The 14,651-nt window shown below is 38.4% G+C and overlaps 1 protein-coding gene across 2 annotated transcripts in view; it reads right to left on the bottom strand.

Moving 5' to 3' along the window:
- Smad2 (SMAD family member 2) overlaps positions 1 to 14,172 on the bottom strand; it is a 36,253-nt gene extending 22,081 nt beyond the window's left edge. For both annotated transcript variants that reach the window (XM_055622903.1, XM_055622902.1), the window contains exon 1: positions 13,885 to 14,172. In XM_055622903.1, coding sequence (XP_055478878.1) covers positions 13,885 to 14,120 — 236 coding nt within the window. In that variant the 5' untranslated portion in view covers positions 14,121 to 14,172. The remainder of the gene's footprint in view (positions 1 to 13,884) is intronic.
- Positions 14,173 to 14,651: the final 479 nt, after the last annotated feature.

Here is a 14,651-nt window from a genome sequence, read left to right as displayed (position 1 = left end):
TCACAAACAAAATGAAGTCTCAGTAATGTGTGTAGTTACATAAAAAGAAAATAGCAAAATAAGTAAGTAAATAAACAAAACCTGAAATAAATTAATGGATAAGGGGAAGATGGCTGGAATATTTTCAAGTCTTAAAACATTTTCAACTTAATAAAAAAACTAAATGTAAACACCCAAGAGGCCTGGTCAACACCAAGGAATTTAAACTACTCAACAAGCTAGAACAGGCCACTGTCTTCTCTTAGAACCTTCTGGTACAAATCTTTTCCAACTCTGCAAGCTCCTCTCAAGGACCTTGAGGCAGACAATTTCTCTGAAGGCCCAGCCCTACTCCAGGAGCCAGTCACTGACTTGAGCAGGTATCAAGTTAGCACACGGAGATGCCTACCTACGACAACACCCAGTGGCCCTTCTGTTCCCTCCCTACCCCCATATTTCTGCCTGGGTCCCCAATTTTCTTCCTTTAATGCTCAGTCATCTCTACACAAGTCAAAACTGAAATCACACCTTTCCTCCCTGTAGAAACTACAAAATAGCACCCATTCTTACTGCCTTTAAAATCTTGTTTGCTTTACTTTGGCAGCACCAGGGTAGATTAATCGATTACACACAGAGGCAGGAACACAGCATCTCTTAATAAAGAATCAAAGCTGGAAGACAATGGATTCTCTTTATACAAGTGAGAGAAAAGAACTTCTAACCCACAAGTCCATAAACAAGCAAAGTAGCCTTTACAAAGAAGTCAAGACACAAATATGTTCTGAGGAACAACAACAACAACAACAACAAAAAAACAAACAACAACTTAAATCAATTTGTTTCTAACAGACTTTGCAGAAAGTAAATACTTCAGGATAAAGAAAAATTAAAACAAGAAAACCCAGTATCAAGAAAAAAAATTAAAAGCTGAAAATATTAAAAGTTAAATGTAAAAGGTGGTATTATTTTCTCATAATTTCTAAGAAATGGAGATGACGGAGAAAAATTCGTAACCCAAAGAACACAAGGATCTAAGTTTTAGACAACAGTAAATAAGAAGTAATGTAAAAATCAACTCAATGATTACAAAGCTAAAGATGCTTATTATACTCTAAAAAGCAGCCAGAATTAAGACAACTTAAACCTAAAGAAAAAAACAAAAATAAAAATGAAGTAAGAAAAATAACTCCAAAGAGATTTGACAAAAGAAAACACAAAGATCCGGACATAGTAACAAAAAAACAAAGCCCAAATGACATTTAAATCCAGTCATAGCAACAGTAACTTAACATCAACACACCACCTCCAAGGAAAGGTAAAGGTCACATGAAAACAAAGTGTCCATACAAAGAACCCCTGTGATGGAAAGCCACCTCCATAGGCACAATGTTTGATAAAGAAAATGGTAGAGTAATATCAGAAACAATGGTTGACAAGACACAGTAAACAGTGCAGGCAGTTTAGGGATGAAGACCCAATTTTTGCCCTTGGAAGGGAAACTGGAAACTTGATCTTGCCCTGGCTGGAAGCCAGAAATGCTACAAGTATTTGGAAATACTGGTCCCTGGTCTGGTTTCTAAGTAATTTAGGGTCTCAACTCTTGAGGAGAAATTAACAGCTTTGGGGGACACTGAGAATGGGTCATCCTCCCTAAGTTTCCATTTCCCCATTAACACTAGAACAGCAAGCATCATAACTGCCTCTCCTTGACCTCCTGGTCAAATGAATGCCTGGTCAAATGAATGGAGTACACGTATCCTTGGGTAGTAATACTTCAAAGATCATAAGAGTACACACTACCGTCTTTTTTCTTTAGGAGTTAATCCAGTTGTTTTTGTCAATTACCTGGTCAGGAGTCCACTTGAGGAAAGCTGATTTACCTAAGGACATGATCAAGAGATGGAAGAAGGGGCTGGAGCTTCTGCCACCTATAGCACCATAGCTTACAATCACTTCTCACACAGGCTCCAGAAGGTCAGACAACATCTTTTGAACTCTGTGGGCACACACATAGTACACACACACATGCAGGCAAAACATTCACACACATAAAACACAAGTAAATATATCTTTGGGGGTAGAAACCATTCCTTTACTGAGCAATGTGCTTGTCATCCCAAGAACCCTTTCCTTCACACAGCCACTTGGAAAGCCTCCATCATGTCGTGCACTCTTCTTCCCTGTTACCCAGTTAAGTGTAACCTTTCCTTCTTTTCTATCTCTTTCTTTTCAGATGCTGGCCAAGCCTGAGCAGTTTCCTGGGATCCTTAGGGCATTCTCACTTTCTCTGAAGACCCTCTCCCTCTTCCACCTCCATGTGATTGCTTGCCAAAACCGTCTGCTTTCTTTTCTCACAGCTTCTGTTTTTCTGTTTTTTCCCTCTCTCAGGCAATTGCCAGGACAGTTTTCCTCTCCTGGTCTTCTCTGAAATTCTAATAAAATTGCCCTTGAGCTTCCTTCCAAGTATATCTTTAAGTTCTCTCACTGACAAGCCTCAGAATGCAACAGAGGTAGCCCCAAATCCCATAACAATAAATTATTACCAAAGTTTTTTTTTTCCTCCTTAGTGAACTGGTTGTCTTCCCTCTCCTTCCTCTCTACTCTAAATAGTGAGGTTAAGTAATGCCTAAAATCACCACACAGAATATTTTTTCTGCTTCCTATAGAAAACAAAACTGCCATTTACACACGTGCGCGTGCGCGCGCGCGCACACACACACACACACACACACACACAGATACTTTTCCTTTTAGAATGTAAGTGCCTCGAGGACAGGTTAAGGATATTTTCTTTATATTCTAATGTGTCTAGCACACTGTCAAAACTAAATACAGAGCAGAAAAGACAAGAGAGACATTTCAAATCAATAAACACAATAACACATTAAGTAGGCTTCACTGGTCATGTAAATCTTAATGATATTACATTCTGAGTTTTTTAAGTACACTGTCTTAGTTAGGGTTTCTATTGCTATGAAGAGACACCATAATCACAGCAAATAAAAAAACATTTAATTGGTGCTGGCTTACATTGCCAAGGTTTAGTCCATCATCATCATCATGGCGGGAAGCATTGTGGCAAAGGTAGACACGGAGGGAGGCAGCTGAGAGTTCTGCATCTGTATCTGTAGGCCTGGCTTGAGTATCTGAGACCTGAAGGTCTGCCCCCAATGGCATACTTCCTCCAAGGCCTCGCCTACTCCAACAGGGTCAAAGCTCTTAATAGTGGCACTCCCTGTGCATCTATGGGGACCATTTTTATTCAAACCATTACATGTAAATTGTGTCATTTTTCAACCTTCTCGAAACCATTCCTCATGCCCCTTTCTCAATTAACTCTTACCCTTATTCACTACTTCCAGGGGTAACTGACATATTCATTTTTTACCTTAACTTTAGAGTCTTCCAGAGTACTGTATAAATGGAATTAATACACTGTACACTCTTTGAGTTCAGCTCGACTCATGCAGCATGATGACTCTGAGATTCACCATGGAGCACAGTTCTTTTTATGTGTGTTTGTTGAGCTTTCATTCTCTGAACAGGTAAGTTTCTTTAGTCATTGTTTTCCGATGGACCCCTAGCCTGTTACCAGACTGTAATCGTTACAAATAAAGTTGCTACAAACATCCAAGCTGTGGAATGCATCCTTTGTAGACAGTTTCACTGGTGTTCACCTAGAACTCTGGAGACTTTAAGTAGATGCACGCTTGGCTTTATTGAAAATGGATAGCTCTTCTTCCTGAGTAGACAGACCATTTTCAACATCTTTTCCTCATTATGTGAGAGCTCCCGGGACAGTCTATTTAATTATTCTGGTGACAGTTCTGAGCTATTTCCTTATGGTTCCAGTTTCTACGTTTCTATTGACTAATGATATCACTCTTCCCTGTCCCTTTGTATCTTTTATGACATATCCAAATCTGTCAATTTAAAACTTAAAGCCACTCATATTTCACTATTTAATATAATTCCTTATAAACTCTTCATAAAATTTTCTTTCAAAATGTTTCACAATTATTTTTCTCCCACTCTGGCTCATTCTTTTTTAAAGACTGCTTCTAACACTAACAGCACAGCTTAATTTTCTCTTGAGATCAGTGCTCTTTAAACAAAGTGCCTACTCCCAAGACAAAATATAAAATGAAGGACTCCTTACGTTTTCTTAGACACGTTTTATAGTTTTAACTCCTGGAGGAGAATGATGATTGACTAGAATTTTCTCAGACAGTGTAACAGGAGGTCAAGCTCTTTCTTCCATGCACATATCCAACTATTTCAAGGCTCACTTTTCAAAGACTCTCCTTTCCCTACTGGACTGCCCCAGCATCATTATTCAAAGCCTCCAACCGTGTGTAATATTTTCTTCCATTTTATTTTACGTATTTATCGAGCACATGTGCACACATGCATGTTAAACAGTGTGCATGTGGAGGTCAGAGGACATCTTGTGAAAGTCATTCTTTTCTTTCACTACATGCTTGAGTCCTGGGGACTGAGCTCAGGTTGCTGTCTTTCAGGCCTGGTGGCAAGCACTTTTACCCACTGTACTGGCTAGTTTTATGTGTCAACTTGACACAAGATAGAGTCATCAGAGAGGAAGCAGCCTCAGTTGAGGAAATGCCTCCACGAGATCCAGCTGTAAGGCATTTTCTCAATTATTTGATCAATGGGGAGGGCTCAGCCTATTGTGGGTGGCGACATCCCTGATCTTGGGTTCTATAAGAAAGCAGGCTGAGCATGTCAGTACGCAGCACCCCTCCACAGTTTCTGCATCAGCTCCTGTCTCCAGGATCCTGCCCTATTTGAGTTCCTGCCCTGGCTTCCTTCAAAATGAACAGCAATATGAAGTGTAAGCCAAATAAATCCTTTCCTCCCCAACTTGCCTTTCAGTCATGGTGTTTGTTCACAGCAACAGAAACCCTAAGACACCCACTAAACCATTTCCACAGCCCTCAAATATGTTTCAATCTATTTTACACAACTTATTTTTTTTTTTATGCCAATACCACACTGGGAAGTATTCAAGTCTATGAACTTAAAACTACTCAGTGCTTCAATTAGAAACATGATTTATCTGTCAGCTCATCATCTGGCAGTTTCAATGTCTCAAGTTGTGTCTTGGTTGGCCACCTCACAAGGAAGAGACAAGTTTTCTTTCCCTGAAGTTGACTAATTTAGGGCTGCAAGACAGACCTTGGGGAGTCTGTGATAGAGACCCTAGGTCTAGTCACGCTCTTCCATGATTAACTTCTGCTTTGGTTGGCTGTAATCAAATGGCACTCTCTGAGCACGTAAAATCACTTTCTACCCCTTTTGAAACATCCATTTCTTTAATTTTCAGCAGGCTGCCTGCCCTAAGTCTGCCCTGCATAAGTGGTCAGTGAGTGATCTTCAGCACCATTTAAAAACATGTGGAGTTCACTCCTTGCTGGGATTCTGGTCTCACTTTCCAGTGCTGTGTTTGTCCAAAGCTCTGACTTGTGGTACTCCAGATCAGAGACGAAGTAGGCTCTACACTGGGGCTTTAGTTACCCTGCATACTTTGCATGGATAAAAGTGGGCTCTCCATTGAAACTTAAGCCACCCTGCATACTTTGTGCAGATAAAAGCAAAACCCACCATACCATTACATTCTCTTCTTCCAACTGGCAATGTTATCTAAAATTTGTCTGTTCTTGTTTCTCTACTACTCATGCTACCTCAGTTCCACGCAGTTAGTTATGAGACAACAGTGTCAGTCTGAGAGGAAGACATACCTGGCTAGGCTGAATAAAAACCAATATCTTCCTTTACTTTATTTGATTTCTCTTGGCAAAGCTTTAGAATGTCATGTAGAGATCTTTTAAGAGAACTGTATTCCTAGGTACTTTAGTTTTATAGATGGAGTTATTTTCCCATTATCTCTTCCATTTGTTTGAGCTGGTACTTATAAGAATATTATTAGCTTCATACAGACAATGACTCTGTAAAGGACAGCCTTGCTGAATTTACTCATCTGCTTTTTTCCTAAGCTCATGTCACAGAAAGAATGGTGATCCACTCCATCTTTGTTTTCTAGACTTTTCATTAACTCACTGGACTGATTAGTTCCTCCACTGAAATAATGAACTGAGACACAGGAAAGGTTATTTTTGTCTATTTACTAATCTTAGAGAAATTTAGGCCATCTGTAATTAAATGTACGCCATTTCTTTTTTAAAATGTCCCTAATCAGAGAAAGACTCCAATCTGCTGAAAGTCTGAATGGACTATGAATTCTGTTAAGAGCTTTTGACCTTAACCTTCAGGTTTCTCTGCTATTTAATCCAGTGAATTACAATAAGTACATTTTGGAAGTTATACACTCATATTGCACTGTTAGTATAGTACAATTATACTCAATTAAAATGCATTTCCTCTTACTGCATATCACTTGAGTGCATTCCAACAATTTTTATCTATGTTTCTAACAAACACTAACCTATAAATACCTGCACCCTTCTTTGGGTTGGCACAGCCATTCTTAGATATAGTAGGAACCAGAGGGGCAATTGCAATGCTCTGGAATATTTTTCAAAGTTCTGTCACAAAGCTACTTGAGATCCTCCTGGATGTTTTTGCCTTTGAAAACTAACAACATATCTCCCACAAATATACAATACCCTTGGCCATTGAAATTATTTAATATTAAGTCTAAACATGGATTGTGGGACCATTTGAAGTCCTTTGAAAATTATGAACTTTTTACTTAAAAACTACAACTAATGCTGAAAAGAGTACAAAGATTCTAATAATACAGCATATGGATTTTCTAATTTTATTTTCACATATAGTCCTTAACAATTAAAAAAATAGTATACCAAATGGGGAAAAATCCTAATAAAAATGCATCATTTTTATCTTTCAAATTAGATGCAGAAAAATCTGGGACAGGGATGACAATTAAAAAAATACTCTTGCAAAAGTCAAAGCATACATTTTTGCAATACTTTAATTTGGTTTTTAAGAAATGCTGTTATGGACCTAAGAGGTGGCTCATTAGGGAAAGCAGCTTCCAGCCAAGCCAGATGACCTGAGCTCAAACCCTGAAACCCACACTCTGGCCAGAACTAACTTCTGTAAATTTGTCCTCTGACTGCTACATACCTACTCCCCTATTAACAAGTTTTTTAAAATGTTTTATAATATAACAACAAATATTCTAAAATCAGCACACCACCAAGTGGAAACAAACTCCCATTTAGATAGCAACAGTTTTTATATGCAGAGATGAAAATGTTCAGGCAATGTATAGACTACCTTCTACCTACATGTTAATGCAAATCATAATCCATTATGTATAAGCAACAGGAAAAAACTGTTTGTTTGAGACAACGTCTCACTATGTAGCTCAGGCTGGCCTGTACTCACTATGTACACCATACTGGCTTCCAACTGCCTCAGCCTCTGGAGTGCTAGGATTAAAGGTATGAGCCATCATTTCTGGCTTGGGAAAACTCTTTATAAATTACTTTTTTATTATAAACTTTTGTTTCATATTTCCCTTCCTCAACATAAATAAAAGTAACTTTCCATTAACACCTCTCCCCCACCTCCAGTATCCTAGCAAAGTTAGGAGAAATTAGATCCCCTGAAATACAGGTAAGAGCCTAAAGGATAGGCTTAAAAGAAAAAGGCCAAGATGACTGATTCAACCAGCATCTAACATGTTTCAAGTCTCATTTCAGCACTTATTGATCAGTTTCTCAAGAGCTTCCAAGCGACACTTCCTATAAGACATAGGACAACCTCCAAGCAGAGCTTCTGGATAGAGGTAAGCCAGAAAGCGGCTCAGTTGGTGAAGTGGCTGTCACTCAAGCACGACAGACTTAAATGTAGATATCAGCACCCAAACGAATAAGCCAGTAACAGCAGCAGATACCTGCAATCCCAATGCTGGAAAGACAGACAGGTCATCCTGCAACGCACTGACTGGCCAAATCATGCTGAATCAGTGAGATCCAATTCAGTCTCAAAGATAAGGTAGACAGGGACTGTCTTCCACATACTAGAAAACACAGGTGTTTACACACACACACACACCACAGCAGAATAATGGTAATAGAATGAAATTCCAGTTAAAAATAGTTACAATAAAATAGTCTCTTCCAGTCCAGATATTAAAAGCTGACAAATACTTTAATGTAGCTATTAAAAATATATCAAGGAAAAGACAAAATAGAAAATTATGATACCTGGAATTAATATAAAAAACTAAAACTGAGGATCACTGAGAAACTTATTAAATATACTTATCAACCAGTACTATCTACCACCAAAAAAAAAAGATAGGTAACTAACAAGTGCGTCAATAGAAAAATCACAAATTCAAAAGAAAAAAAAAAAAAAGAATGCCAAGAGCACAACAGAAGAGACATTTAATTTTAACCCATGCATAAGAGGTTTAAAGTAGCATAAGATATTCCAAACTGGTATCTTACTATGTCAATCAACCACTGTACTTTCCACATATGATAATGTCTGTTACAGATCCCTTAAATGTGCTTACTTGTGCTGTCAGTGGTGACCACAGAAGCCTCCAGGTACTACGGACAGGAAGGGAAAGAATGAAATACTACTCTTAGATGCTGTCTTGAATGATTATGATCTTCCTAGAATGTAGTTATCCATACAGGAATGGTATTGGCAAACTGAAAAGGCTCCACTTAAAACTGGAAACAGATTAAGGATATTAAAAAATCAAACTAATTGTCACTACTACTTTAGCTAGTGTGAGTTTCTCCCTGAAGCCAACACAATAAATTATGGCACAAGAAAGAAAATACTTAATATTACAGGAGCTGTTTAGTCTGGACATATTTCATTAATTTTTTATAAAAGAACAAAGGTCCTAAGGCAGGCATGTTTTCAGTGATGAAATAAATGATTTAAAAAAAAAAAAAAAAGAAGTCCTGTGTGGGCTGGGGCAATGGCTCAGTAGGCAAAAACACCTGTTGCAAAAGAACGAGGGCCAGAGTTGGAATGCCTAGAAACCACATAAAACCGAGATACAGTAAGAGCATCTCTATTCAGAGCTCCTGACAGGAGATGGAAGGCAAAGGCAGGAACATCCTGAACACTTGTGACCAGCTAGCCTAGCACACACAATGGAAAAACAATGAAATCTTGTCTCATTCAAGGCAAGGATGTCACCTAAGGCTGTCCTCTAACCTTCACACGAATGCTGTAGTGCACACACCCAGTTCCAAGTCTGAATGCATTATACAAACAAAAGGACTTTAAATGTGTTATAACAGGAAAAACCTAAAAACCATAAATGGAGGCATCTGAAAACCATCAAGTCTCAAAAGCGCCCTTCAAAGTATTTTACAGGATTGTTAACCACAACCCAAGCACTTTCACAGTTTATAAACAGAACATATAAAAACTGTAATTGTATGCTAAGGCTGATAAAAAGGTATCATTACTTACAACCTCAAAGTTCTACTCTTGATTTTATAGTTTCATTGATCTCATTGGTTTTTACAAATAAACTACATATTTAAATTAAGTTAAATTATAACACACTGATGTGTACTAAAACTTTTTTTACGCATGATAGGTAATACCATTTAATGCACACTCTCTTGAAAAACATAAAAGGAAAGCAAAGACATGGAATATAAACAAATAAACCCTACAGCCACTGCTGTATAGCTTACAACTCTCACACTATTTCAATGGGCCAGAAATTGGACTGTGAAACTCACTCTGTACCACCACCTTTCCCACACAAGGAAACAATAAAACAGCAGCCACATCCACTTCCCACGTGTCAGATCTGAATAAGCTAACTCAAAGTCAATAAAAGGCAAATGCAGAACTTTCCCAGTGTAAGAACATAAGAAATCTTTCACTGTTCCCTTAACTGTTTCCTTAGGATGAAAGACTAAAACAGTGATTACATGATCAAAGCTTAAGCTCAGAAAAACAAACTCTGCATTCTTACATATGTATGTGCAATGTCGATGGCTACTATGACATTGCTATTTTAGTTCCCATGGTAATTTGTTTTTAATTTTTTTAATGATTCCATCCCCATCAGAGATTTTAATTTTTACTTTATTTTAATGTAGCTAAAATTACTTAAAATTTTTGTTCTGTTTTTTTCCAAGTCAATTTCCATTCTGATTTTTTAAATGTAATTTTTATTTATTACATTTTTTTAAAAAATATATAATTTCCATTTTGATTTTATGACCGAGTTTTCTCCCTTTCCCAAGTCTTAAAAATGCAGAGATACAGAAATTTCCTACATTGTATTAACTGGCCCAGGCTTTAAGGTCTAGGTCTACATGAATTGCTCTGTGCCATCTATGCCACTGCACATCAGGGTAAGAAAGGTGACCAGTGCTGTTAGCTGTTATCTTTCCAGCTTCCAAACCTCTGAGGAAGCTGGAGAGGGAGGTGGGGCAGAAGGACAGAAAGTCAGGGCTGTCCTAGGCAATTTTAATCTAAGTCTAATATTAGTAGGGCAAAGGGCACAAAAAGAAAACTGCATCAAGTCAACTAAACCATTATTTTAGGTGTAAATACTTGCTGTATTTTAAACCAACATATTTTCCACTAATTGACCTTGTAATTTTAGGCTTGTAATATCTTAAGGTATTTATTTTATTAACACCTGACTTGCAATTTTAAGTGAATGTGATCAAATACATTTTATATCACATTTTAGACAACTGTTTAAACTGGGCTTAGATTACCCATAATACACCTTTTTCAACTCTCACCTCCCATCTTTTATATTATATAAATGAGGTGACCGAATTTCAATTAAAATTCACATTTAAGGATATTTAATAGTCAAGAAATGACTAATAATTGACTTATTTTCTACTGAAAAGTTTTAAAACAAAAAAAAAAATCAAACTACAATGTAAGAAACTATAGTTCTTTGTGATCAGCAACAATCCATACAAAGAAACCTACGTTTTAGAACAGCACACTGAAGTCACAGGGCCAGCCGAACACCCTGTGCATCACAATGACAGACAGGGGCAAGATATGCCCATAGGCACAATAGTGGCATCAATGTAACTAGACAACCAACAGCTTTCTGCTTGGATTTTACAGCCTGTTCCGCAGAAGAAACACAAACCTGGTACTGTCAACCTGGCCAACACCTGGCTCATAAGCTCACCGGCTCCAGGAGTGCACCTGTTACTACTATTTTACTAAATGAACATAATATCAAATTTCTATGTCTATACCCATGGAACAGTGGCACTCTCAACCCTCATCAGACTTTTTGTCTGCAGTAGACATTGGTCTGCTTAGAGCTGAACAATGTGTTTAGAGAATCAGTGTTCAGCCATAAAAGGAAGATCATTATCACACAGATACCCCAAGGCTCAGGAACCAGTGTGGATAAGGGAATGGGAATATTTTAAGAGCTGGAGGTTGGGGAGGACTGGATTAAAAGAGTTGTCTACACATGACAGAACCTGTACAAGACCAAGGTAGTTAACATCCTAGCACAGAGTGGGAAGGGGCTCACAATTCTCCACCACGATTAAGGAGCTACTGGCAGGTGATGGCTTCTGGAAGAGGAAGAATCAATTTTTTAAGGCTGTGGCCCTTGGTGGGTTAAATATACTTAAGTGGATGGCCTGCATCCCTGAGTATCTGGGCAGCACAAACTGGTAATCTTTTGATTGGTTAAGAGAATGCATTTCATTAATGAAGAAGATCTAAAACATAAAGCCTCTAAGCAAAATGGAAAAGAAGGGATGTAACTTAGTGGTAGAGTACTTGGCTAACACAGGCCCTATATTTGCTTATTCTCTAGCTCCATTAAAAACAAAAGGAAACTGTAAAAATAATCAAAATTAGGCTGCCTTCTGAGTTTTCTAATTTTAAGACTTTTCAACAATTCCACCTTTCCAAGTCACATTCGAGTACACTGTGAAGTCTACACAGCATGCTCTGGGTCCTTGCTTCCTTCAGGGTCACCCAACATCTCTAGTCCCTCAGCTTACACACTAAGGTCATCTGCTCACTGGCAGTGAGAAATCCTTCACCAATCCTTCCATCCCCAATGCCTACTACCTCCACCCAACAGTGCTACTTCTGTCGAAATTGGTTTCTTCTGACTAGTTTCTACCCTCCAACAAAGACACAAGAACAAGGCTGCCCATAGCTTCCTCTGGACAGAGGTCCCTGGGCATGCTTCTTTCCTATAAGTACTACTTAAGCTTACCTCCCTTACTAGCAAGCAATTCAATGGCAAATCCAGTGCATATTAGCTGCACAGGGAACACTTAAAAATATTTACAAACTAAAATGACACTAACCACACAATAAAAAATTAACAATTAAAGCTTGTCTTAATCTTAGCCAATTTTCCAGAAGTCCTGTGGTCTCCACTTCCAAAACACAGGTCAAGCGGCAGTCACCCTAGGCACAGCTGCATTAGTCCTGCGTCACCTTGCACTAAACAGCCACAGCATTACAGCTGACTTTCACATCTGCAATCACCTTAATACTCATTCCCATGCTAGCTCGCAGGCTCCCAAGAAAGCATCCAGCAGCACCACTTCTCCCTCTTCCCCAGCACTTGTCCACTGGCCAGAATATCTTAGTAAGATACAAGTTTTTTTTTTTCTTTTAATCTTTTTTTTAAAATGCAGTTTTAAGAAATAATCCTTATTTGAGCCTTTGTTATTTTGACAAACATTCAAACTTCCTCAGCTTCCTAAAATGCCAAGTGAACTCCTCCCTTTTTATTCTCCCTCAAGTCCTTCAATGCAGAAAGGCAGGCATTTACTAACTTGGGATCTCGACACTGGCCCCTTCCTCTGCCTAAAGACTCCACCTCAGTGAGAGGTGCTGCTCCTAGAGATCAGCTCTGACCTTATCAAGCCAAAGCAGCTTCTTTAACTTTCACTCACAGGCTTGCTATCCCATTACTGCACTTGCCTTCTTTGAATTCATTACTATCTCAGATGTTATTTAATGGGTAAATCTCCCTTTGCAAGTTTCTATTTGCTCATTACTGCAACCCCATTTATCTAGGAAACAATACATATACATACCAAGCACCTTATCATCAGATGTAAAAACAAACCAAGAAAAGTAACTTACTTAAGATATGAATGATTCAAAGTAAAAGAAATGCCTAACTAGTCTCTCAAACAAGGGAGAAAACAACCTGCTCCACCTGTGAAGCAGAAAGTCTGGTGTTACTGGGGTCCACTGTACAGGCATCAGCTGTGTGTTTCTCAAAGCTCACGGGAAACAAGTAAAGCCAGCCCTCATCTATGGCACTACCATCACTTAGGGAATTCTGTCTTCTGGACAGACACCATGCTGAACACAAAAGCACTGGAATATGCTTTCAAAACAACCTGTCACAACCCTGTGGTACTTACCTATAGAATGATTAAAATTATATTCAAACTTTCAACCTCTTAAGAAACAGGTCCTTCCAGTTTAAGAGGCCAGCCTCTGAGATGAGTTCCAACTACAACACGAGTTGAGAGGCTGTCCCACCTACTGTCTTTTCTTAAAAGTGTGTGTCTCACTGGGAGTCAGCAGCCTTTTTAACTATTTACTGATTGACTGAGGCAGGAGGAAACTACTAGCCAACACTTGTCAGCCGTAGTTTTGGGTATCTCTGTAACTTCCATTCAATAAATCTTTATTCAGCTTTCAATGAGAGATGAGAATAGCATTCAACTTCAAGTAGCAGAGACAACACAATATATCTCAGTATTTCTTGACTAAAACTCACTACTGAAGAAAATAATCTGTAAAATACATAAGACTTAACAGAACAAAGTAATTGTATTTAATCCTCACTATGCACAGACGACTTGAAATAAGAAGCACAGCCACTTTCTCCAGGTTCCCTCACCAAGCACAATGCCCCGCCTCACTTACCTTGGTATGGTAACACATTTAGTATTGCAATTCTGAGTGGTGATGGCTTTCTCAAGCTCATCTAATCGTCCTGTTTTCTTTAGCTTTTTCACCAGACTTTTCACTGCTTTTTCACACCACTTTTCTTCCTGTCCATTCTGTTCTCCGCCACCTGCTCCTCCAGACCCACCGGCTGATTTTTTCCATCCCAGAAGTCTCTTCACCACTGGCGGAGTAAATGGCAAGATGGACGACATTTTCTTACCAGGCAAGGGTAACAATCCACACTCAGAAACAGCCTGGTAAATCTACCCTAAAAAAGACAGTGAAACATTAATTTTAAAACTAATTTAAAAGTGGTGATTTCAATATGCTACCAAATGCAAACCACGGCACATAACAGAAATTTAAACTCTTCACTTTAATCTGAAGTTCTTTCTATACTGATGAAGATGCTATCTTCACTACTTTAAGTGAACTGTGGCAATAAATCCTTCTGAAAATCATGAAGACTCAAATCTTGGGCAAATACAATTCTGCAATAAAATCTTTGTCAGTCTTGGAAAGGGGCAGGGAGGAGATGAGGGAAGGAGGGTGGGATTGGGAGGGAACGAGGGAGGAGGCTATGCTGGGATACAAAATAAATAACCTGTGATTAATACAAAAAAATAAAAAATAAATAAAAAAATCTTTGTCAGTGCTCTGGACAATTTTACTAAAGCCACTTCTCTTTATTCTTAACCTGTGCAAATTAACACTTGATTAAAATACTTTCACAAGACCAAGTT

Source organism: Psammomys obesus, unplaced genomic scaffold, assembly GCF_907164565.1.
Source record: "Psammomys obesus unplaced genomic scaffold, mPsaObe1.curated_primary_1811, whole genome shotgun sequence".
In the NCBI taxonomy this organism is placed as follows: Eukaryota; Metazoa; Chordata; class Mammalia; order Rodentia; family Muridae; genus Psammomys; species Psammomys obesus.
This window is presented reverse-complemented; position numbering and strand designations above follow the sequence as displayed.